This window comes from Onychostoma macrolepis, chromosome 05, assembly GCF_012432095.1.
Source record: "Onychostoma macrolepis isolate SWU-2019 chromosome 05, ASM1243209v1, whole genome shotgun sequence".
Taxonomy (NCBI): domain Eukaryota; kingdom Metazoa; phylum Chordata; class Actinopteri; order Cypriniformes; family Cyprinidae; genus Onychostoma; species Onychostoma macrolepis.
Window position 1 is genome coordinate 15416588 of NC_081159.1, and position 26061 is coordinate 15442648.

Here is a 26061-nt window from a genome sequence, read left to right on the forward strand (position 1 = left end):
CCCCGAGCGGCTAAACTGATTTAGAGCAGCAGAACATAATGACCTTGTTTACTGAACCCAGCCTCTGAGTCCAAATACACAATTTTCACCAAGTGGCTGTAACACCGTTATGTGTCTGAGACCCCGTGGTATTTTATATCCCCTCCCACATCATGAATTGAGAATATAGAGATCAGAATCTTGCTTTGTCATCACTGTGTCCTTGAGCAAGGCACCAAACCCCAGGTGTTTCCACACAAACTCTCTCTGTAATTAGTCTACTTTGAGTCACTTTACATTAAGACCATTGTCTACAATTTGACATCTAAATATAAATATGGATGGATAGACTAACAGACACATGCAAAGGACAAGGTGCCTTGATACTTCTATTTAACATGCAAATCGAATGAGTTGCATGAGTCCTAACGTTTAGTGTCACAGGAGACCTTTGGAGACACAGTACTATTGATCTTTCTGGCACTGGTAAATATGTTTATTAATTATGTTCCATAAATAGCACTGTAACTGTGTGATTTTAAAATAAAATCTGCAATTTGTGATTTGAGAAGTATTAAAATGTGTGAAGGATGCTTTGTGACAGAGGGGATTTAACATATGGTACATGCTCTATAACTGCATTAGCATAGAACTATTACAGAAATCATACATTCTGAACTGTAAGAATATATATATATATATATATATATATATATATATATAAAGGAAACATGATATTTACTGTTTACTTGTATGTTGTTTATTATGTGGGTAGTGTTTTTGACGGTGTAAATATAAAAAAAAAATGTATGCATATTAAGTTTAGCTATATTCAGTATACTTGAATTCATATGATTCAGATTAATACGTGTAAAAATGATATATGTTGACGCAAATTTCTTAATATGTTGAACCTCCATATCAAAAGCATGAGATATCATGTATGTTTGTAGATATAGATATTACATATTATATCAGGATTTACATCTGCATCCATCCATTTGAAACATTTACAACATCAACCTGATGAAAATACTATTGTTAAATTGCACTTGTGGGAGTTATTTTCTTGTGCCACACAGGCCACAAAGAGAGATAGAGAGAAAAGATGGCTGCCAGATCTGTCTGTGTGCTGCTCATCTCTGCAGGTTGGTGGCTTCACATCAGATCACAATAAATTCACAATTACAGCAAAACCATTACAATGATTATCAGTCATGAACAGGGAACCAATAAGACTTGTTTCTCCTGGGTTTAGTCACTATATGCCTTTACTTTCTTATCTAAAAATCTAAAGAGTCACAGGGCAATGAGTATATTAGCAGTGATTGATGAAAATGAAAAATGCCAAATATTACCAAACACATCACATGTTTTTCTAACCTGTACATTCTGTAGACCTAAGAAGGAGAAGCATAATCTCTTGCCAGAACAAACTGTGAATTAAACACAATTAATGATAAAACCCAAAAACCTATGGGTTATCAAAAGATAAAGATCCATCAGTACCAACTTACTGATCTGTTTAGTATGTATTTCTTCTTTACGTTCTTTATGTAGTGTTGGCCAGTGTGACTGGAATGCTGTCATCTTGGATAATGGGGTGCGAATTTTTATAGTTCTTTAAAAATATTTGACAGTCTAGTAATAATTCTTAATAATTACAGGTTTTTTTATTCGTGTCTAGGTTTCAACAATCTGAGACTAGAATGAAGTCTTCCATGAAGTCATTCACAGTCAACTCAGACGCAGCTCGAACGGAGATGACAACATTAGCGAGTGCATCAGATGTGACGAAGGCACAAATAATCACAAATATTCCTGGAACTGCATCAGTGAATATGATGTCTGGATCATCTGTGGTATCAAGAGCTTCATCCGTTGCTATTGCTGAACCCTCTCGGCAAACAACAGCTGAGACAGCAGCAGTGAGTGCAGCTGGGGCAGTGAGATCTACAGCTAGGGAAACAATCGTCTCGTCTGAGACCACAGAGAAAGTTAAGACACACACTTTACCTGGAACAAAAAAGACAGAAAGACGAGAAACAGCAGAAACAACAGTAACCGCATGTACACAAATAGAAGAAAGTGCCAATGTGGAAACATTGATGAATACAGCTCAAAAAACACCCGAACCTGAGAGAATAAGTGAAAGTGATATCATACAAACACATCAAAGTGAAACGGATGTTACAATATTTGAGAAACCAGCAGAAACAGGCATAACACCCAAACAAGAATCAGGGACAAGCAGATTTGCTCTGACAGCTAATATGAGGAGTGCGACTCCGATACTAGAACCAGTGACAGTAAGAGCAACCAATTTCATTGGCAGTAAACTGAAAACTTCAAAAATCACACCTGAAAATAAAGCAACAACCAAAACCAGACCAGACGTTACATTTAGGACAGAAGCAGTTAGGACTGAAACAAAAGCAGATCTAGCTGAAGGAAAACCAGCACCAACCACCATCATAAAAAGACTAAAAACAGCAGGAACAGGGTCATCTACAGTTGAAACAAGTGAAAAAAACACAGTTAGACAACAAAAATCTCCTCAAGCTATAAAAACTTCAAATGGTCCAACAATAAATGAGGCTACTGGTATAAATCTTATTACTATGATTCAAACTGCCACTGGAAAACAGGCAAAAACAGTGGGAAAACAAGCTGGCACAGGCACAACAAAATCAAAGGTATTAACAACAATTAAATCCATTGTAAATGATTTAAACAACATTTCTCCAGAGAGACAGACTGCTAAAGTGTTTGAGAAGTTGACAGCTCGGTCACACAAGTCTGTATCGCCATGTAAAGGTGAATGTCAAACCAAATTTACTACTAAGAATACTACAGGCAGACGAGACCAGGACAAGAAACCCCTGTCGCATAAAACGTTTTATTCTGCCGTCACTATGGGTAGCATCTTGGTTGTATGTGGCCTTCTAGCTCTTATTGTGTTTATAAAGGATTTTATTGGGCCCGACTAAAATACTCAGCATATTCAAATGTTGGTTAATTGTTTCATGAATTGAAATTGAGTATTTGTTTTAAAATGTAAATAAACAACAAATTTAATAAAAACCTGTAATTATTCATTTTGAATAAATAACTAAGTCAGATAACGACTGTTGATTTTTTTCCTCCAGTATAAGGTCTTAAAGGGATAGTTCACCCAAGATGAAAATTCTGTTAACATTTACTCACCCTCAGGTCATTCCAGAATCCAAACCTGTATGACTTTCTTTCTTCTGTGAAACCAGTTTTAACTGGGTTTATCCATACAATAGAAGTCAATGATAATCAGTCAATGGAAAATATCTTCTTTTGTTTTCCACAAGGTTGACAAAATAATGACAGGATTTACATTTTTGGCAGATAATAATGCTCATGGAACTGTAGAAGAAGATACAAATTGCTTTTAATAAGCATTTTTTTTCTACAATTTTTAAATTTGACCAGACTCAATAGCCTAAACAGCTCAAAAAATAGAAAATATAACCACAATAAACCTGATTATTGATCAATATTGATCAGTACAGCTCAATAAATGAACCTGTACATCTGATGTATTTATCATTAAAAAATGTTCTGGCCCAAAACAAGAATTAAGAAAATTGCTTAGGTAGCCTACCTGTTGTGCACAAAACTCAACCTACTCTACGAAGATGACACTGATTGGCGGAATGCCTTGTCAGAGCAATCGGTCAGAGCACGCGATTGGTCCTGTGTTAAATCTTGGTAGGAAGCTGAACAAAATAATGGTTCTTGACCGCAACAATTTTCACGACTCATGGGTGACATTATAGTTTGAAATGTAAACAGATGGCACGTGATCAAACGGATGAGAATAGTCTAATATCACCCGTTACTAGTGTGGTCACACAATCAACGGAAACGGTAACGGTTGAGAATAGATCACATGCCCCTGCACGCGGTGTTCACATGGCCTCGTTGGCGCAGTAGGCAGCGCGTCAGTCTCATAATCTGAAGGTCGTGAGTTCGAGCCTCACACGGGGCACAGATTTTTAGTCATTAAAACGGCAAATACACACTCATGCATCTGTGAAAGTGCGCTTTTCTGGGCTGCGTCAGATATATAGGGTGGGCTCTGGGCTGCAGATGGAGTTAACACACATTGTACCGAGTTCACTACAGAGAATCTAAATGACCTTCATCTAACGTTACAGACAGAGAGAGAGAAACTAACTAGAAATGCTTTGGCAATATAAAGCTTTACGGTTTATACAAAGAAAGTTTTGAATGTAAGCGTTTTATAAATGTGTCTTCGTGGATGTGTTTGTTTCAGAAAGAAACAATGTTATATTTGTGTTGTTCTGCTGCCCCCTAGTGCCAGAAACAACAACAAAAAAGATTGCTCTTGGTTTTGCCACTAGGTGGAGGTAGAGAACCACAGACTTTCTCTGAGGAATGTGAAGAAGATTGTAAACTGACAACAAAACAATGTGCTTGTGTTTTATTTGAGTTCCCTCAATATAGTTAAATTTCAGTAATGGTTAAGTAAAGCATATTACAAGCAAGATATTGACACCCTGTAAACCAATCACATCATAATGTAACAAATCTAAGAGCTGATCATTTTGTTCATCTTAGCACAAAATATCATGTGCTATAGTAGCTCTATTACTATTGTTGTTACTTGATTTCTTTCTCTCTTTTAGAAGTGTCTGAGCAGATGATACTACAGCTGGTAGTTGAACGAGCGTAATGATGCAATTTTCAAAGCAGCAGTTATTACTCAACGCAAAATTAGACCAGTTTTTTTTTTGGAATCAAGTGGTTGATATGATTGAGAGTCGACCCAATATTTTGTGTTCAGTTAGGGATAATGTCTATAGAAAGAAAAACAAGCTGACAAAGTTTCCCTCACCGTAAAGCCACAGCCATTTTCTTATAGTACAATTGGCCCCAATTTCCTACACCAAAACACTCCGCTACAGCCAATTATAATTAATGAAAAATAAAAAAGAACAAATATATAGAAAAAATCACAGTCAGCAACACTAAGCATTGAATTTGACTTCTTTTTTCTTGTTTATTAATTTATCTTCATTTCTTTGGTATATGCACTTGTGTAGTTATTAGGTTGAGTTTTTTTTCTGTGAAAAATAATCTCACAGTTCTGTCTCATTAAGAAAGCAAAAAGAATTTAAGAAACTGAAAACATTTTTTTTTTCATTCTGTTTCAGTAGAACATTTTTGCACAATTTAAATGGTTCAGAAAACCAAAATCATCACTGGCATCTTTGTCAATGACTAACTTCATATAAAAACGACAAGGTTCTCAGTGCAACCAAAGAAAGATGACAACGGTTGCATTATCAAATAAAGAAAACAATGTACAAAGCAAATTAATAGAACAAAACACTATCAATGGTGAACAACAAACACATCAATACAAACAAAGGAATATCACAAAAATCAAATGATCGTTGCTATCAAACTGAAAAAGGGCAGATACCAATAAGAAAAACAATGACTTGAAAGTCTTACAAATTTAAATCTTAAAAAAGAAGAAAAATTAAGAAAAGAAATACAGATAAAAATACAATAATTAACAAAATAGTGAGCTATAATAAAGTTAACCAAAATGTGCTGAGCAGCAACATAATTACAAAAAAAATGAACCCACTTAAGTTAGAAGACACATTTCATCCAATGACAATCCCTCATCCAGCAACAAACACATTTTCAAATGGGTGCAAACATATTAATAAAAGTATACAATAAAAGCAACATAACATCTTAATATTTCAGAAGTTAATGATTAATTCCCAACATAAGAAAATGATTAACAGGAAATGAGAATGTTAAACATGAAATGTTTTTTTGTGTGTGTGTTTTATGGGTAAATGTTCATAATTGCAGTTATACTAAATTCGATAATTTGTATTAGTGGTGGCATATTAATTTTTCTGTATGTACATGAGAGAGAGTGTGGGCTGTAGAAGCGTTAATTGTGTGGATGAGCCACAGTGCTGTTACTGAGCCCTAGAGCGTATACACACGTTTGGTCGGCGTGCCGCTACGAATCCGAGTTTACAGTGACATTTGAATGACCCGAGGGTGTTAATACAGCGTGCATTCTTGCAGGGGCTCTGCCCTGTCCCTCGGCCTGCACACTCATCGATATCTAGAGGAAGAAAGAGAGAAGAAGCCTCAAAATATGTCTGTCCATACACTTACAAATGATGAAATATGTCGACTTCAGGAACATGACCCTAATGATTATGTGTGGGTGTGTTTAAGGATCTGCATTCATACTCACCTATACAGCGTGTTCGTGAGTGGTCCAGTACAAATCCAATATTGCACTCGCACATCGTACCCAGATAGGAGCGCACGCACCGTCCATTAGCACAGCTGCACTCGTCTGAATCTTCCTCTGAACTGTCTCCGTCTGAACAGAAAGAGTCATGAATAACTCAGTCAGTTTTGAGTCTTTCAGTTTAGTTCAAGGTGAATAACACTGGCAAGGTCACCTGGGTTGTAATTGGAGAAAGCTGCCAGGAAGTCCCCCTCTCCATCAGACTCGGTCTCCAAATGCATTTCACACAACCTGTTAAAAAGCACTGCACACACACCGAAACAAAATAAAGGAAAGTTATGTTTGATATTTCATTTAATCTTAGTACATCACAATTTTGATCCTTTTCTACCTGCTTTGCTAATGTAAAAAAGAAAATTCAACACTGACAAATGTTTGAGTTCAAAACATTAAAAAGTTTGAGTAAGATTGTTTTTTTAAAGAATTTAATGCTTTTCTTCAGCAAGGATGCATTAAATTGATCAAAAGTAACAGTAAAGACTTTGTATTTAAAATAAATGCTGTTTTTTACTTAAAGAAAAACAAAATGTTTCCCAGTCATGGACTGTGATTAATCATGATTAATCACAAATTTAAAATACTAGGATTTACCTGTAAATGTGTTGAAAAAGAAATGCATGACAAACTAGTTTAAGGAAACAGAACCTTTCACACTTCGGCCAGGTATGAGATATAATCCTTATTATTCTTTTATCATTATTCAGCCATTATCAGCCTTTATACTGGCAATAAAACGTTTACCAAGCTACATCGCTTCAATCCCAGTATACATTTACCCGACTATTACCAAAAGTATTTCTAAATAAATACAACAAAACATTTTCTTGCGACCTTACGTGAAGTATTATGACAAAATGCATTATGAAGAAGAATTGGACCTGTTCTGCAGGTGCATTAGAGCTAATATTAGCATCATGCTTCATGAGACAATTTATGAGATTAATAGTACACTTTTACTCAGAACTCACTTCAAACCACCATCGAGTGTTTGTAATAACTTATACATTCCAAGTATAATACACACTAGTAAAAGGACCTATTTTAATTTTTATTTGTCTATATACACTTTGAGGCGGCCGTGGTTCATCATAAAAGTAGCCCAAAAAACCGCAACCCACGGCTCTAATTTTTCCCGCGACTGTATTTTCAAAATAGCCCACTTGTAACGTTACCCTGGCAACACTGGTTCGCTGTACCCTCATCACACAATGATAGATGACCTTCTGCGCTTCGATGACGGCAAGAAGTTGGGGTCAAACTTTATCAAATGATTAATTTGCGTTAAAAAAAAATTGTACACGTTAAAATTTTTAAGTTAATCGCATGCGTTAACGCGTTAACGTTGACACCCCTATTTTAAATGAAAACCATTAAGAATATTTTACCATATTACTGTTTTGCGATACCTGAATTTCTATTCGGACAGGTCCGGCACTCTGGGCCCCAGCCTCGACCGTAGTGACAACAGCACTCAGAGTACGTCACCGTTTGCTCATTTCGTGGCATAGTGCACATAAGATCCTCATCAACCTCCCGGAAACATATGTCCTTATGTGCTGCAGTACGGTCTGAGAAAGACAGAGAGGACATGAAAAAAGAAACAAAATACAGAGGGTTCACAGAAGAAATGGCAAAGTAGGTAGAAACAAAGTCTACTCCAAGGCTAACACTGCTAAAATATATTTAATGGTCCATGCTCAGAGATTCAGAGCAGTAACTTGTGGACTGCCAGACCACATGAAGGCCAATCAAAAAAAAAAAAAAAAAACAGTTTCCACCAATCACAAGTCCGCATGCAGATTACTTGTGATACCCACCATCATAGACGCATTGCTTGAGGGCTGCACTGAAGGTGTGTGGCTGCTTGCAAATGCAGTGGAAGGAGCCGGGAGTGTTGACACATCTCCCGTTCCTACAGTAGGAGGGATCTTCACACTCATTCACATCTGAAAGGTGCACCACAGACACACCCGTTACTAAAGAGATATACAGAGAGAAGGACAGATAGAGAGAAAAAAGCAGGAGGGAGGAAGACAAGGAGAGAGACATCAGAAGCACAGAGTCTTGGGTGAGAACTTCAATAAATGCCTGGAGTTATTACATCTTCACAATTCCAGGAAGAGCAGTTGAATTTCTTAGGAAATGAATAGCCCAACACAATTTGTGCCATAATAAAATGGACCTTCTGTAACTCATGCCATTTTTTGTTAGGACTGTGATGTTCCCATAAAACTATACTCACCCGCCTGCTCCTCAGGTGTGACGCAGCTGTTACGGTCAGTTGCCAGAATCCAGGGAGGAGTGCAGATGCAATAATAGGAATCTTGGGTGTTTACACAGTGGCCGTTTTTGCAATTAGCAGGGTCCTGACATTCATCCACACCTGAAGCAAAAAATGTTACGTCAGGATACTTGAGTTTACAATAATTAAATAATCACAATAATTTATATTACATTTATATTTCATTTTTTAAAATAAATCAAAAATACATTGGCTAGTGGCTACCATTCAAAGGTGTGGGTCTTCTTTTGCTCACCAAGGCTTATTAAATTTTACCTACTACATTTATTTTTTTTTAAAAACTTGAAAATGTTATTTATTCCATCTCTGCCATCATTCCAGTCTTCAGTGTCACATGATCATTCAGAAATTATTCTAATATGCTGATTTGATACTCAAGAAACATTCTTATTATGTAAACAGTGGTGCTGTTTAACATTTTTTTCGGAAACAGTATTTTCAGGATTCTTTAATAAATAGAAATTTCAAAAGAACAGAACTGATTTAAAACAAATATTTGGTAACATTATAAATGTCCCTAAAACACCATGCCGTATTCCTTTCCTTTAAAGTGGTGAGCTGTCGCCCTTCCCATGTAATCAAAATCAGTCAAAACATGTAATGCTATGTGACTGACGTAATATGTAGTGTCCTGCCGGATACAAAAAAAAAAAAAACAGCTAAAAAGTCAGGAAAAAGACATTGTTTCCCAGACGGCTTTCTGCATGAGCATTCCGAGGTGGTACAAAACACAAACAACTGGACTACTTTGGGCTACAGATGTGGGCTTAAATGGATTAATACACACAAAAATATGTCAAAAGTTTATATCCAACGCAACAAAAAAAAAAGAGTGAATCATTAAGTGATCTTCACTGAATAACTTTCGTAACTTATCAGAATCAATGTATATTTAATTAATATGGTGACAACTACGCAGTGTTTTATTTACATTTGATTATTTTATTCAATTTCTGTAGAGTAGGCTATTATTTTTAGTAGGTTAAATTGTTTGTTTAATTTGTATCCTTCTACTGTCTTATTTGTCCTTTTTTTGTAATTTTCTGTTTCAACTCACTGTTGTTTGCCGACAGTGAAACTGCTCTGAAAGGACAGATTTAAGGGGTCAGACAGATTCTGACAGGGCCCCCCTTATAGATACATTATTTGTTTTTCGTTTGCACAGAAACATGCAGCTATGTCACTACATAAAGCATTCTGTGTGCATATGGTCCACAGCCTCGTTGGCGCAGTAGGCAGCGCGTCAGTCTCATAATCTGAAGGTCGTGAGTTCGAGCCTCACACGGGGCAGGAGCTTTTTAACAGGGTGGCTTTGCTACCAAGTGTGACACACTTGACTATAAACACATACCTGTAACTGTGGGAAAGACACACTTCTTGTTAAAGGCGTCAGGGACCCATGGTGGGTTGCAGGTGCAGTAGAACGACCCTCGAGTGTTCACACAATGTCCATTGGTACACAGGGACTCGTCATGACATTCATCCACATCTACAGGGGGAAAGAGAGAGAAAATACTGTTAAGGAATTTTACAATGTGTTTGAGTTTGATAAATATGAAAGATGAAGGTTTATGGATGTGTTGGTGTGTCAAATATGGGTGCTGTACCTGTGTTATTCTACTGCTCCCTAGTGGCTGACACAAAAAATTCTTCTTTCTGCCACTAGCGGGCAGTGCAGCAGCACAAAAAAATCTTTCCTTTTCAATATCAGTATCATACTAGTTTTCTGAAAAATGCTTTTATTTTTATTTTTGGTGGTTTTAAAAAATAATCTAATATAATAACAACTGTTTGAACCACTGCAAAATGTTTAATTATATAGCCCATTACAATGCATGACAAAAATAGCAACACATAGGATTTACAATTGTTATTTAATAATTTACCAAAAATTAATTTATTTACTGTATTTGTAAACAAATCATGGCACTGTACAAAATATTGTACTTTTACACACCGCTGTTCCAAAGTTTGTTAATTAAAAAAAAAAAAAAATCACTTAAATGCACGCGGGGCCCCCTTACAGCGCGGGGCCCGGTGCAACCGCACCAGTTGCACCGCCCAAAGGATGGCCCTGTCTGTGTAAGTGTGTATATGGACAGTAAAATGTGTGTATTTGTGTGTGATTTTACCGATACATTCCAGTAGATTGCTGTCATAGTAAAATCCCTGTTGGCAGTAGCATTCAAAGCCTGGCTGTGTGTTCATACAACGTCCCTCCTTACAGATCTCGTTAGAGAACAATACACACTCATCAATATCTACAAAGAGAGCATGAAAGTCAGAGGATTTAATTTATTATGTGAGGAAGTGTGTTTGTGAATACACATATGCATGCACATATACCTCTGTGCAAAGGCAATCCATATTCCATCTTTCCTTCCTCATGGTAAAATCCTCTGCCAACTGGACACAGAGAGAGATACTCCGCTGGAGAAAAACAGACATCATCAATCAAACACTGATGGACCAATTTACCTTTCATCCATTAATAAATACATGTATTTATCTGTAATCTAACCTGAGTGGTAGACGGGACAGGGGTAGATCTCGCAGTGATCTCCCCATCCCACACCAATAGAGCAGCAGCACTCCTGCTTAGTAACGTTGGTTGCCAGGACACTATCACAGAACACGGTGTCATCTAGATTTAGGTAGCACTCCTTCTTATCATTCCAAACTATTTCAACCTCTGTGTGGAAAAAACAGAAACATATAAACCAAACTTCATAAAAAAAAAAAAAAATAGCCAATGCAAATTTATGTGATCAAACATACTAAACCAACTCTCACCTTCACAGCTGTGTTTGTCTTCAGACAGTCTGAAACCATCGTTGCATACACACACATATCCACCCTGTCTGTTTTCACATACGCCGTGAGGCTGACACAGACTCCTTTCCACAGCGCACTCATCTATATCTGAGAGAGAGTGTAAAAAGGTGAACAAGAGGACCAAGACCAAAATAAGGACTTGGGTGATGTAAAAAGTGTGAAATCCCATACCCTGGCATCGGCGCCCACTGACGAGCATGTATCCTTTTTGGCACTCGCAGCGGTAAGAGCCCATCGTATTGATACAGCGTCCTCGCTGACAGTTGGAAGCTCGCTCACACTCATTAATATCTAAAGAGATAAAAAATATTCTTACTGATTCATGTAAGTTGTGCATTAGTGAATTGTTTCAGCTGTATTAGAAGGGTTACAAAAGAGAAACACTCACTATCATTCCAAGCCCCCACCAAAAATGAATCAGTTTTTTGAGCAAGGATGCATTAAATTGATGAAAATAGACAAATACATTTACAATATTAAAGGGATAGTTCACCCAAAAATTTAAATTTTATCATTTACTCACCCTCATGTCATTCCAAACCTATAAGATTTCTTTTCCATGTTGAACACAAAAAAGATATTTTGAAGAATGCTAGTAATCAAACAGATGACGGTCCCCAGTGACTTCCATAGTATTTCTTTCCCTACTATATAAGTCAATGGGGACCAGCAAATATTCTTCAAAATTTGTCAAAATATCTTCTTTTGTGTTCAACATAAGAAAGAAACTTATACAGGTTTAGAACACGTAAGGGTGAGTAACAATGACAAAAATTTTCATTTTTGGGTGAACAAGATGAAGAAAAACTGGTGAAAAAAATTTCTATTTCAAATAAATGCAGTGCTTTTGAACTTTCTATTCATCAAAAAATCCTGAAAAAATATGTAGCAATGTTTCCACAAAATGTTTTAACAGCACAACTGTCTTTCAATGTTGATACTAAGAAGAAATGGTTCTTGTATACCAAATCAGTATATTAGAAAGGTTTCTGAAGGATCATGTGACACTAAAGACTGGAGTAATGATGCTGAAAACTCAGCTTTTCCACTACAGGAAAAAAATTATGGTAACACTTTATTTTAGGGTCTCTGAACTAGTTGCTTATTAGCATGCATATTACTAGAATATTAGCCATTTATTAGTACTAATTAAGCACATATTAATGACTTATTCTATATGACCTTATTCTACATCCCTAATCCTACCCAATACCTAAACTTAAGAAATACCTTACTAACTGTTAATAAGCGGCAAATTAGGAATTTATTGAGGGAAAAGTCATAGTTAATAGTGAATACGTGTTCCTATTCTAAAGTGTTACCAAAATTATATATATATATATATATATATATATATATATATATATATATATATATATATATATATATATAAAGTATAGTGAGCTGTGAGAGAGAGAACAGGACTGGATCGGAAAAGGTCAGCGAGTCAGGACTCGAACTCGGGATGCCGAGTTACGGACTACTGGCACCAACATAAATCAATAACTGAAAATAGTTATTTTAAATTGTAGTAATATTTCCAAAATTTACCGTCTCACTTGTTTAAATAAATGCATCCTTGGTGAGCATAAGACACTTCATTCTGACTTTTTATATTTTGGGGATTTTTGGCTTTAGTGCATATTTTAGAAAACATAATATTTTTGTCAGTATTGTGTTTCGGCCATGATAAAAACTGTGATACACTACACAACTTTTTAATATCTGAAGAGATTTTAAAACACTAGGCATCATACAATGGCTGAATTTTTAAATGGTAACAGAGATAGGTTACACCACCAGATCGCACTACTAGTCACTCTGAAAACAATGATCTGCAGAAACGTGCCTAGGAGATGTATGACAAATGAAAACAATGTGCTCTACAATTGGCTCAAAATAGCAAACATATCCCTCAACTGGATGGAATCATACACTATGTGGTTTTCTGTGAAATTTCCAGCTACCCAAAATCGGCTGAACTCTAAATTGAAGAGTGCAAAAACTGTAGTGCATTACAATTGTACTATAGTATACAGATATTGCAGTATTATGTGCAGTATTGAGTTCATGAGACTAGCAGCGTTGGGTTAGTAATTACAAGCTGACCTTCACAGTGGCTTCCCTCTTGTGTAGGCTGGTAACCTGGGTAACACTGGCAGCGGAATGATCCCTGAGTGTTAATGCAGTGACCGTTAGCACACAGACGGTTATCCTGACACTCATTGATGTCTGTGGAGAGACAGACACATAACTTTCAAGAACACATACACACATGCTCAATTCTGTGATTGTAAATGTTGAAAAGTTGTGTTTGCAAGTATATTTATTCTCTTTAGAATGAACTTGTGAATTTAAAACCATTCTGAATAGCAAGATTAAGTTTCCACTAACCAACATGTTGTTTAGTTTTATTGGCTGTGTGCCACTGACCTCTGCAGCCTTTGCTGTCAGTCTCAGGCAGGAAGCCCTCATTACACAGACATCGATAGGATCCTGCCAAGTTCTCACAACGGCCATTCAGACAAACACCACGCTTCTGACACTCATTGACATCTAATTAAGAGAGAGAGAGAGAGAGAGAGAGATAGACACACACACACACACAGACATTTAATTTATCCTCTTTTTTTCTTTTTAAAAATAGTCTACTGCTTGTATACAATCAGAATTTCCAGTTTTGTGGACATTCACACAAAGACCAGTCACTAGACAGGTGGCTACAATGCATTTGACCACTGAATTTACAAAAATTATTGCAGGTTTAAAAAGTGTTTCAACATTGCATCATACTATGACCATTATTTGACCATGTATTACTGTGTCATGCATTACATGACATGCAGGTAGACGTAAAATATTTTGTACATTTCTTTTTTTTTTTCTTTTGAGTTTTATTGGGTTTATTTTTATCGTAGTTATTTTAAAATGATTTATTTTAATTTTACAGTTTTATGATTTAATTAATTATTAGCTTTTCGTTAAACTCACAAACCCACTGCAGTTCCTTTACAAACCCCTGTTTGGGAAACCTTTACATAATGTAATGTTTAAAGCACTTAATGTTGTTAATCACAATGAATGGAATATATTTTCTAACTCTTTGTATGTTTTATCAATATGGTACACTCTCAGAAATAAAGGTACAAAAGCTGTCACTGGGGCGGTACCTTTTCAAAAGGTGCATGTTTGTACCTAAAGGGTCCATTTTGGTACCTTAAAGGTACATATTAGTACTTAAAGTGTACATATTTGAACCTAATAGGTACAAAAGTGTACCTTTTGAAAAGGTACCACCCCAGTGACAGCTTTTGTACCTTTATTTCTGAGAGTGTACAAGATTGTACTACTGGGTCAAAAGTAATCTAAAAGTAATCCAAAAGTAGTCTGATTATATTACCGCAAATGTGTAATGTAATGGATTACGTTACTAACTAGAATTTTTACCATTTAATTTGGAAACAGTAATGGATTACAATTTTCAGCTTTGCCTACAATCATGTACAATCTGCATAAAACCATTTAGCGGATGACTTAAGGGGATCACACACCAGATGAAGAGCAAAGCACTGCATCACGTCACATCACTGTGTGCCACTGTGCTTCTCATCTGGTGTGAAAAAATCAGTTTGTATGATTTTTAATGCCTTTGAAAGAAGTTTTTCATGCTCATCCAGGCTGCATTTATTTGATCAAAAATACAGTAAAAACCGTAATATTGTGAAATATTATTACAATACTATTACAAAGAGAATTATAATTACTGAATAGTAGTGTACATGTTTTTTCCATGACCAATATCAAGACAGCAGCATGGCCAATGAATAAATATAGTAATATACAATAAAAATATATTGACAGCAAATGGCATGCACAAAGGGGAGTTGTTTTGGTTTAGTCAAGAAATGTCTGTAAGTCTATGCGAGGAGCTGATGGCAGTCGGAATGGCCTTAGCCCTATATTTCTAAGAATGTGAGCTAAACTGTTTGTGAGTGGTTACACATGTGTGTTTCTGTATGTGTGTAAGTATTCAGACCGTAACACACTCCTCCCTGTGCTTGGTATCCAGGTTGGCAGGGTATACACTCATAGGATCCAACAGAATTCTCACACTGTTCGTTAGGACAGATACTCGGGTCCGAACATTCATTAATGTCTGCATTTGAGAGTCAGCAACAGAATAGACAATGAGACTCTCACAAATATTCACCGACATTTAAATACACTGCTAAGAAAAAAACTGAATAAACCATATTGGATGAACATGAACTGTTTATAGGTGTCTACAATTAACATTAATTAGGTGTTTTGTGTCTATGCATAGTATGGGTGGGTGTCCTCACCTTCACAGAGAGGTTGTCTGCGTGATTTACTCCGGAATCCCGGCAGACACTCACACTTATAGGATCCATGCAAATTGGTGCAATGCCCTCCAACTCCGCAGATATCAGGCTTAGAGCACTCGTTCACATCTGAAAACATGCATCCAAACAAGCGTTAGCCATCTGTATTGATACACGCATATATACAGTAGTAGCCCCTCCACTGCCTTTGAATAGACAAATTCTGGTCACTTACCAATACATCTGCGTTTCCCATGATGCACCACAGGTTTGTAGCCATTGTGACAGTTGCATCTGTAGGACCCCACGGTGTTAATGCAGATGCCTCTACCACATGGCTCCGAGTCACATTCATTTTCATCTACAGAAAGAGTGAGAACATTTAAACAACGTTTTGTTTACTGTGTTGAGATGTGCTGAAGTTGCGTTTGGTCTCGTACTCTGTCGCATACCTTGTCATTTTCGTGCGCTTGCTTAGCCCTTTGTTGTGATTAACAGTAAAGTGTGTTCAAGCACTAGCAAAAGACAGTGTAAAGAAATACTCTTTGAGAGAAGCAGTCAATCAGCGGAAGATAAAAGCAGATCGTAAGTGTATTTATTTCTTGTCTCATTAGTGTTTAGTACAGTTGTTGTTGCTAGGAAACGCTTGTTTTGTTTACTGTGTGTTGGGACGTGCTGAGGTTGCGTTTGGTCTGTCGCGTGCCTTGTCAGTGTCGTGTGCTTGCTTGGCCCTTTGTTGTGATTAACAGTAAAGTGTTTTCAGCTGAATTCAATTTCCGTTTTGTCAAATGGGTATAAAAAAGGTCAGTATACCGCAGCACCCCTATTGTGAAGACCGAAGAGTGTAAAGACCATCGTCTCTACCGTGCGACTCCACCGGGCAGGGACAACGGCAAGGGATATAAGTATCGCTTTTTATTTATCCTCTTTCCTACTACTTGTTTAACTTCTGTTTCAGTTTTTTATAACCAATTCTTACTGTGTGTTTCCAGATCCCTACTATCACTACCACTCGCAAACCATGCTTCACACACTGTAGGCAGCGCAATCCTAACAACCTGCGCACTTTGCCTATGTCTGCTAATAGTCTACTTTCTTTTTCTATTGGTCTCTGGAATTGCCAGTCTGCTGTAAACAAAGCCGATTTCATTACTTCTATTATTAGTCATTCAAGGCTATAGGCCTTATACTTCAAACGAAATCGAATAACGAACTGATATGACGTCATTTCGAACAAAATCAGGCTGAAACAAAGTTCGTTTTGAGTTCGTTTCGGCAGTTCGAAACAGCTGACCAAAGCGAACTTTCTGGGGGAGTTCGTTTTGGCTCCTAAAAACCTTTGAGCTACCATTGGTCTGTGGCGATTACGTAATCGGTGGGTGTGTTCTGTAACTCCACCTTCTTTGACATGCGATTTTTTTTCCCCTGGTTCGTTTCTCATTCAACGGAGGTCAGGCAGGAGAACAACATCTCAAGTCAGTAGCAACATAAATACACTGTCTCGAATAGGTGAGCTACCACAAATATATCCGCACCTGTACGATCGCTTGCGGAGAGACTTTAAAGATTCAGAGAAAGCATTTAATTCCTAGAAAGAAATTTCAACGAAGCTTGGTGTCAACGACCCGGAGTTACGCAAAAAGCGACGAAGAGAATATTTTTTTCCACATCATGCTAAAGTTTTCAGACTATGAGCCATTCACACTTAAAGGACTGATTATGGAAATGGAATAGTTCTTTTGTATTGCAAACATGATAATTGACTCTTAACTGCCGCTAATCATTATTCTTCTGTCTATAATAGATACACCATAATTGCAATGTTGTTGTGTTTAGGGCATACGCGTGAACGTTGCGACACGTTTACATGAATCTACACCCTGCCTCCAGCAGCGCGGGGGTGTTGGAATGTTCGAAAACAGTACACCGTCGCTCAGCATTTTCGAACTTCGTTTTGCCCCCAAACAAAGAACAAAAGTATATCTGGGCCTTAAACTGCATGGCCCTGACCCCCCACCCCCATTTGACTGGAAGAGGTGGAGGTACTGGCCTGCTTATCTCTAATGATTGGAAATTTAATCCTTTACCATCTCTGGGTATCAACACCTCCTTTGAATCACATTCAGTTACTATTACCTACCCTCTTAAAATTCATTTTGTAGTTGTTTATCAACCCTCAGGACCAATAGGTAACTTCTTGGATGAATTAGATGTGCTGCTCTCAACCTTTCCTGAAGATGGTACTCCCCTAGTCATGCTTGGAGACTTCAACATCCACCTAGAAAAACCTCAGACTGCAGACTTCCACACTCTGCTTGCCTCTTTTGATCTCAAGAGAGTGTTAACTATGGCTACTCACAAATCAGACAACCAACTGGACCTTATTTACACACGACACTGCTCCACTGATCATGTACTGGTTACTCCACTGCACACCTCGGATAACTTCCTCCTCACTATTAACCTCAACATGGTTCCTGACACAACACACACCCCTCCGAATGTCATCTTTCGACGTACCCTACACTCACTCTCACCCTCCCAACTATCTGCTATCTGCTTCCTTCCTCTAAACAGTTAGCATCTCTTGATGCTAACAGTGCTATTGATACTTTCTGCTCCACTCCACTCCATCTTGTTAAGACACTGTCTGCCCCTTATCTACCAGGCCAGCCTGTATCACCCCTTCTGCGCCTTGGCTGTCTGATGTTCTCTGCGAACATCGTTCTAAGCTCAGGGCTGCTGAAAGGGTGTGGCGCAAATCAAAAAATCCTACTGACCTTAATGTGTATCAGTCACTCCTCTCTTCATTCTCTGCTAATGTCTGCTAAAAGGACATACTACCATAACAAAATTAACAATTCATCTAACTCTCGCATGCTATTTAAAACATTTTCCTCACTCCTTTGTCCTCCTCCTCCCCCTCCTTCATCAACTCTAACAGCTGACGACTTTGCCATGTTCTTCATAATACAATCAATTAAAAGCATCAGTGCACAATTTTCCACACCACAATCAGTCAAACACATCTTACCAGCAAACATACACTCATTCACATCCTTCTCTTCACTCTCTGAGGCAGAAGTCTCCAAACTCATCCTTTCTAATCATCCTACTACTTGTCCGCTTGATCCTATTCCATCTCATCTCCTTCAAGCCATTTCTCCTGCAGTTGTAAATACACTCACTCACTCACATCATTAACACATTCCTTCACACTGGTGTTTTTCCCTCAGCATTTAGACAGGCTCGTATAACCCCACTACTTAAGAAACCCACCCTTAACCCATCTCTTTTAGAGAACTACAGACCGGTTTCCCTTGTTCCTTTCATTGCAAAAACACTTGAACAAGCTGTGTTCAACCAAGTCTCTGCCTTTCTCACACAGAACAACCTCCTTGACAGCAACCAGTCTGGTTTCAGAAGTGGAAATTCAACCGAGACTGCCTTGCTCACATTTGTTGAAGCCCTAAGACTGGCAAGAGCGGATTCCAAATCTTCAATACTGGAATGCTGGATCTGTCCGCTGCTTTTGACACGGTTAACCACCAGATCCTCCTGTCAACCCTACTGGCAAAGTACATCATAGGAACCGTACTCCAGTGGTTTGAGTCTTACCTATCAGATAGGTACTTCAAGGTATCTTGGAGAGGTGAGGTGTCCAAGTCGCAACATCTAGCCACTGGGGTGCCTCAGGGTTCAGTTCTTGGGCTACTTCTCTTCTCTGTCTACATGGCATCATTAGGTTCTGTTATTCAGAAACATGGCTTTTCATATCACTGCTATGTTGATGACACTCAACTCTACCTCTCATTCCATCCTGATGATCCGACGATAGCTGCTCACATCTCAGCTTGTCTAACAGACATTTCTTGCTGGATGAAGGACCATCACCTTCAACTCAACCTTGTCAAGACAGAACTGCTTATGGTTCCAGTAAAGCCATCGTTTCATCACAATTTCTCCATCCAGTTAGGTACATCAACCATAACTCATTCGAAAACAGCCAGAAACTTTGGAGTTATGATTGATGATCAGCTGACTTTCTCAGACCACATTGTTAAAACTGTCCAGTCCCGCAAATTTGCTTTATTATATACAGTATAAGAAGATCAGGCCCTTTCTTTCGGAACATGCTTCACAACTCCTTGTTCAAGCTCTTGTTCTGTCCAGGCTGGACTATTGCAATGCTCTCTTGGCAGGCCTTCCGGCCAGTTCTATCAAACCTTTACAATTAATCCAGAACGCAGCAGAAAGATTAATTTTTAATGAGCCAAAAAGAATGCACGTCACACCTCTGTTAATCATTTTGCACTGGCTACCAATAGCTGCTCACATAAAATTCAAGGCATTGATGTTTGCCTACAAAACCACCACTAGCTCTGCACCCCTTTACCTAAATTCATTACTTCAGACTTGTGTGCCCTCTAGAAGCTTGCATTCTGCAAGTGAACGTCGCTTTATTGTGCCATCCCAAAGACGGACCAAATCACTTTCATGGACTTTTAAATGAAATGTTCCCTCCTGGTGGAATGACCTGCCCAACTCAATCCAAGCAGCTGAGTCCTTAGCCATCTTCAAGAATCGGCTAAAAACACATCTCTTCCATCTTTATTTGACCCTCTAACTCTAGCATTCTCTATTCTAATTCTATCCTTAAAAAAAACTTGTCCCTTTTAGACTTGCACTCTATTCATGTAATGAATGCTACTGCGTGGGAACAAAGGAGCGAGGAGATGTCGGAGAAAATCACAAGGAACAATCTTTATTCATCCAAATAAAGACTCACAGGCGGGCAGGTACACACACGTAGCATGGGAACAGACATATAACACTGGACGCTAGACAGGAAAACGCAGGGCTTAAGAACTAGGAACAAACAGGATAATTAATCGAACACAGCTGGACACTACTGATCATAATGAGGACAGGAACAGGAAAACCCAAATGAGGACGTCACACACAAGAAAACTAGGTCATGGGGAGCACATGGAGACAGAAAACACACACAGACAGTCCAACGGATGTGACAATTTATTTACTACTTGTTTTCTTTAAAAAAAAACAACAACAACTAACTAACACTAGCTTTTCTAATCTTTTTGTATTATATCTGTTTTCTTTTTATTTATTATACAATTAACAAAAGCAAAAAAGGCCTCTAACACTAGCCTGCCCTATTCTTTTTTTTTTCTATCTGTTTTCTTTTTATTTATTATATCATTTAAAAAAACCTTGCTATGTGTACTGCGTTACGCTAACTGAGACTTGTTATAGCACTTGTATATCATTGCTCTTTTGTTGATTTTGATTGCTTCCATTGTCCTCATTTGTAAGTTGCTTTGGATAAAAGCGTCTGCTAAATGACTAAATGTAAATGTAAATGTAACATTGTATGTATTTTTATGTTATCTTTATTGTGTAATATAGTTGTTTTATATAGTACTTTTATTAAACATTATACACTACCATTCAATTAATATACCATACTATTTCAAATAAATGCTGTTCTTTTGAACTTTCTATTGATTAAAAAATCCTGAAAAAAATGTGTCATGGTTTCTACAAAAATATGTGTTTATATTATAATGGTTTATAAAACTGTTTATATTGCTGATGATATAAGAAGAAATTTTTCTTGAGCACCAAATCAACATGATTTCTGAAGGATCATGTGACTGAAGTACTAAAGACTGAAGTAAAGGCAGCTGAAAATTCAGCTGTGCCATAACAGGAGTAAATTACATTTTAAAATCTATTAAAAAACCCCCCCCAAAAAAACAGGTATTTTAAACTGTAATAACATTTTGCAATATTACTGATTTTACTTTAGCAAGTAAATGCAACCTTTACTGAGCATAAGAGACTTCTTTTAAAAACAATAGAAAATCTTACCAACCCCAAACTTTTAAATGGTTGTGTATAATATTTTATGCACTACAAATGCAGGCATTTATTTCAGAGTATATCCATCTGTGATTTCATTGTTTGTAAAGTATGTGTGTGTATTTACATGTGTGTACTCACCTACACAACTCTTTCTCTGTGCATGTGGTCGATAGCCAGTGTAACAGTGGCACATGAAACCATTTTGCGTGTTCACACACTCTCCATGGCCGCATATATTCCTGTTCAACTTGCAGTCATCCAATGCTGTGATACCCAAACCCAAAGAAAAAATCCATAATTGTAAAAAAAAAAAAACACTTTTCTTATTAAATTACCAAACAGAGCTTTGCATAAACCAATACTGCAGATTTAACTGACAAGCTGTCACAGAACTCACGTGAGACCTGCGTCTGGGCCACTTCATGTGAATCACTCTCTGGAGGCACATGGACTATGGGAGGAGTTGTTGGCCTGGCCACAATGACTAAAGAGACAGAAGCAAAAATGGAGAGGTAGGTAGAGAAAAAGACACATTTTGAAAAGAAATAAATGTTTAAATGTTTGTGAGTAAATGAAAAAAGAAATGCAGACAATTAATGCTATAGACACAACATATTGCATGTAGTGTTGATATTTGCACTACCGTGTGAGCTATGGAGAAACACATCGCTACATTTTCTAAAGTGTACCTGGGTGGCGAGGCCTGTGTGTGCTGATTGGTAAGAGCTGCATGGGCGTGGTCGTTTGAATTGGGATTTCCTGTTGACATGAGAGCAAAATCAATTAAGTGAACTGTCTACAGCTGATCTCCCATAATTTTATTTATTAAAACTGCGACTTTGAGATTTCTGTCAAAGGTGACTTTTGGTTTCTGTTCTTCCCTCGATTGGTAGTTAGAACTAGAATCTTACCGGAGACTTGACCTCTGAAACACAAGCACAAAGATACAATGAATAATCAGTCAATAAAAAATACAGAAATCAATCTTAAAGAATCTTTATCTCAGAACTGATTCAAATGTCTGCACCAGTGTCAGGATTAATGTGTTCAATACTGGTCAGGAAGGGCTGAATGGACAGAGTGCCATGATAGGTCAGGAAAGACATCCCCTTTCCCGCTGGACAGATCTTATTAAAGGAAGCTAGAGATAGAGCGAGAGAAAAAGATGAATTAGAGAGAGAAAGCCAAAGATTATTTAGTCAAAGGGTCAAAACCTTCTTTAAAGATACAGACACATGTTCACAACAGGACTGGGCAAAATTCAGAATTGAAGAATTGACTCCATTTCAGTTCATGAGCTAGAATTTTAGAAGTTGAAAAAGAAGTTGAATCGGAATTTGAATTTGAATGACAAGAGGAGGAACTTACTGGATTGAAATACTAAGAAATTCAACATAGGTAATTAGGCTAATTCTGGGATATTAAGTGCTCTTCCACCCTGGTCTACAATTTGTTAAATATGATAAAACATATACTAAATACAAAATGTCTATAGATAGCTTTTTAAACATCTCTTAAATATTTAAACATTAAAGTTCAAAACATTTTTCAAAAACCTCCAAACAAGGCTTTTTAAAAATATATATTTTCTATTTTCAAATTTTAAAGTCATTTTAATTCTACTTCTCTACATTCAAATTTGAACTTTAATTCTGCATCCCGTTTGCTACCTTCATATTTAATTCAAATTCAGGAACTGAATTAGAATTTAAAAGGCGTTCTCTAATCAGTTCTGAATGGTGCACACCCCCACTCAAAAGGCACGCTCACCTGTCCCATCCTGTGGGCATCTCTCGCAGTTGCTTCCCCATGCTTTACCCACAGTGCAGCAGCATATCTCCTGGGAAAGGCGTGTTGGAAGAGCATGCTCACATTTCCCTGCTTCCGTAACCATACGATAACAGAGCCCCTGCTCAACTGTTGCTGTTGATGCTAAGAGAGTAAAAAGATCTTTATGATGGTTTGTTGGCCATTCTGTATATAGTGTTATATGCAAGTCTGCGCACATATTTATGTCTTACCAACACAGCGTCTTTCTGTCAGTACATAACCAGGTTTGCAGGTGCAGCGGAAACTTCCCTGTGTGTTTAAACATTCTCCATTCTGGCACAGCCCCTGCATCATACATTCATTTATGTCTAAGACAGAAAAAGTAAAAAAATGCACAAGAAAAAAGTCATTAGTATTTGTAAATAATACGTCTGTGAAAAATATGTTAAAAAAAAAACAGCAATAATTTTTGGTCCTGGTATTGGCTTAGGATCAGGGTGAATGTTTAGATTATGTTCATAGGTAAAATTTAAGATGGCCTAACATTGCCTACAATGGTTAATAGACTATCCTTTAAAGAAATCAAATTCAGTTAAATCAAGGTAAACCAACTGAGACATTTCACGTCAAAGAGAAAGAACTCAAGTCTCTTCATCTTGTCAAAGATACAGTTTTGTAACTGATTTTCCAGCTGTCATTGTTAGGGCTGTTAAGTAATTCAATTGCAGTCAGAGATGGCGCTGATGGGTTTTCCATCATCTAAGAATTTATGAAGCTGAATTTTTAACAATGAAAATAAAGATGCCAGAAAATGTTTCTTTCCAATTTTTGTAACTTCTTCCAATTGAGAAGGAAGAGTTAGTATTCTATTGTACATGGGTGCCTGCAGTTTATACAGTGCTCTACACTAAGTTTTTTTATGAAAACATAAATGTAGGTTTCTGCATCAAGAAGATGATAGGCTCAAGGTCAAAACATTATCGGAGTAACTAGGGTTTATTGTTACCATTGATGTCAAAAATTCATTTGATTTTCCTTTGGACAGAACGTTATATACAGTGTTCTCAAGCATTCAGTCTGGCAGCTAAACTGTGTAGCTCTCTGTTTATCTGGATTACACTGAAGCTGAGTAATATCTATTCTTATACTCAATGGGTATTTCCATCTGTAACATTCAAGCAAAAGCATGTTTTATCAGATAACACCCAAGACAGTATGCAGTTTTGTTAATTGGGAAGATCATCATCTGAAGAAATGATGCAATTTAACTGCTGTTGTCTTCATCTTAAATTCTTCATTTTGTGCAATTTGCTCTGATCACATTGTTCACCTTTCATTTCTTCTGATTTCTCCTAAATCTGAGAAATGTTTTCATTTAAGAGGGCACCTACAGTATATGAAAGGTCTGAAGCATCTGCTCACACTAAAACCTGACAGATGTTGTAAGTCATTTTGCTAGTGTACAATTTATTTACTTGCCTTGTCCCAACCAAGCATCTCCCTCAATGGGATCATAAATGGAGCTTATCGCTGAATTATCTGATATTTTTATGTTCTCTTCTGCTATTATTCTAAATCTGAAACTATGCAGGAAAATATACCACAGTAATCCAAACTGTCTCCTAACTGGCAGAAAGTCCTTGACTTCTGTATCTGGAATGGATATCAGGACTGCTCTACTATTACTTGCATTTCTAAGATAAAATCCTTTTTAATGCAGCAACTATACAGGACTAATTGCAGATTTCTGTAGGTGTTTAGGAAATTCTGTGACAACATCTCTACCATAAAGGGCCCTAGAGGGAGTTGTTATAGCTTTAAATACATGTGAATTTTGTGAATAGTTCAGCCATGAAACTCTACTCGCATTCTAATTGGTTCATTTAATTCAATGTTCCCAGCCAATCAGATTCACATACTCATTACTGTTTACCTATATAACCAGGATGTATTCAATGAATGCTATGCTTTAATTTTATGATCAGAGCGTTTAGCAGAAGCAAGTCTCCTTGCCCTGCAGCAGCAGCGTAGCAGATCTAGTCTGCCAAGACCAAACCTATGCACATTCTATTTATATTAGGGATGCACTGAAATTAAAATTCTTGGTTAAAGCTGAAACCGAACAAAATGAAACACTGTGCTGAAGGGGGTATACCAAACACGTTTTTTTGTGTTTTTTCCTCATGTATTTTGCCAATTTTTTTCCATATCGCATAAATTAAACAGCCAAATTGTGCTTTTTACTGTTTTGTCTTGCTTTTTAAAGAAAAAATCAATTACAAAACAACAATTTACATTTTTTTAACACTGAACATTTGTACAGTCTAGCAGACATTATACTGACAAAGCACAATTTAACTTAAAATGAATAAGTTAGTAAAATAATATTCTTTGGCCATTTTGGAGACCCCCTTCTTGAATCAGGCATGTATTTTTACTGTACAAATAAATGCAGCCTTGCTGAGCTGAAAAGACTTCTTTTAAGATCTCAATTTGACCACTATGTGTGAGTGTTATAATAAATTTATTAATAGAGCTGTTGTAATTATTATTATCATTATCATTGTCTTGATTTTATTTTACAGAACAACAGT

The 26061-nt window shown here is 37.1% G+C and overlaps 1 protein-coding gene and 2 non-coding genes across 7 annotated transcripts in view; 2 read left to right on the forward strand and 1 right to left on the reverse strand.

Annotated features, from left to right (window-relative positions):
- Positions 1-3927: 3927 nt before the first annotated feature.
- Positions 3928-4000, forward strand: trnam-cau (transfer RNA methionine (anticodon CAU)). The gene has a single exon. It is a non-coding gene; the product is annotated as a tRNA-Met (tRNA).
- A 1010-nt stretch (positions 4001-5010) lies between these two features.
- The window catches only part of ltbp3 (latent transforming growth factor beta binding protein 3), a 38938-nt gene continuing 17887 nt past the window's right edge, over positions 5011-26061 (reverse strand). For 2 of the 5 annotated variants that reach the window (XM_058776788.1, XM_058776789.1), the window contains exons 7-30: positions 23719-23835; positions 23468-23647; positions 22725-22838; positions 22609-22622; positions 22387-22456; positions 22095-22181; positions 21836-21961; positions 16044-16169; positions 15809-15937; positions 15502-15621; positions 13899-14021; positions 13575-13697; positions 11637-11756; positions 11424-11552; positions 11152-11322; positions 10977-11060; positions 10763-10891; positions 9982-10119; positions 8571-8711; positions 8146-8304; positions 7735-7896; positions 6483-6572; positions 6269-6400; positions 5011-6133 (exon numbers count right to left, since the gene is read on the reverse strand). In XM_058776788.1, the coding sequence (XP_058632771.1) occupies positions 5982-6133; positions 6269-6400; positions 6483-6572; positions 7735-7896; positions 8146-8304; positions 8571-8711; positions 9982-10119; positions 10763-10891; positions 10977-11060; positions 11152-11322; positions 11424-11552; positions 11637-11756; positions 13575-13697; positions 13899-14021; positions 15502-15621; positions 15809-15937; positions 16044-16169; positions 21836-21961; positions 22095-22181; positions 22387-22456; positions 22609-22622; positions 22725-22838; positions 23468-23647; positions 23719-23835 (2936 nt within the window). In that variant the 3' untranslated portion in view covers positions 5011-5981. The remainder of the gene's footprint in view (positions 6134-6268; positions 6401-6482; positions 6573-7734; positions 7897-8145; positions 8305-8570; positions 8712-9981; positions 10120-10762; positions 10892-10976; positions 11061-11151; positions 11323-11423; positions 11553-11636; positions 11757-13574; positions 13698-13898; positions 14022-15501; positions 15622-15808; positions 15938-16043; positions 16170-21835; positions 21962-22094; positions 22182-22386; positions 22457-22608; positions 22623-22724; positions 22839-23467; positions 23648-23718; positions 23836-26061) is intronic. The other 3 variants (XM_058776791.1, XM_058776792.1, XM_058776790.1) reach the window with 3 other exon arrangements.
- On the forward strand, positions 9848-9920 carry trnam-cau (transfer RNA methionine (anticodon CAU)). Its single transcript has one exon. It is a non-coding gene; the product is annotated as a tRNA-Met (tRNA).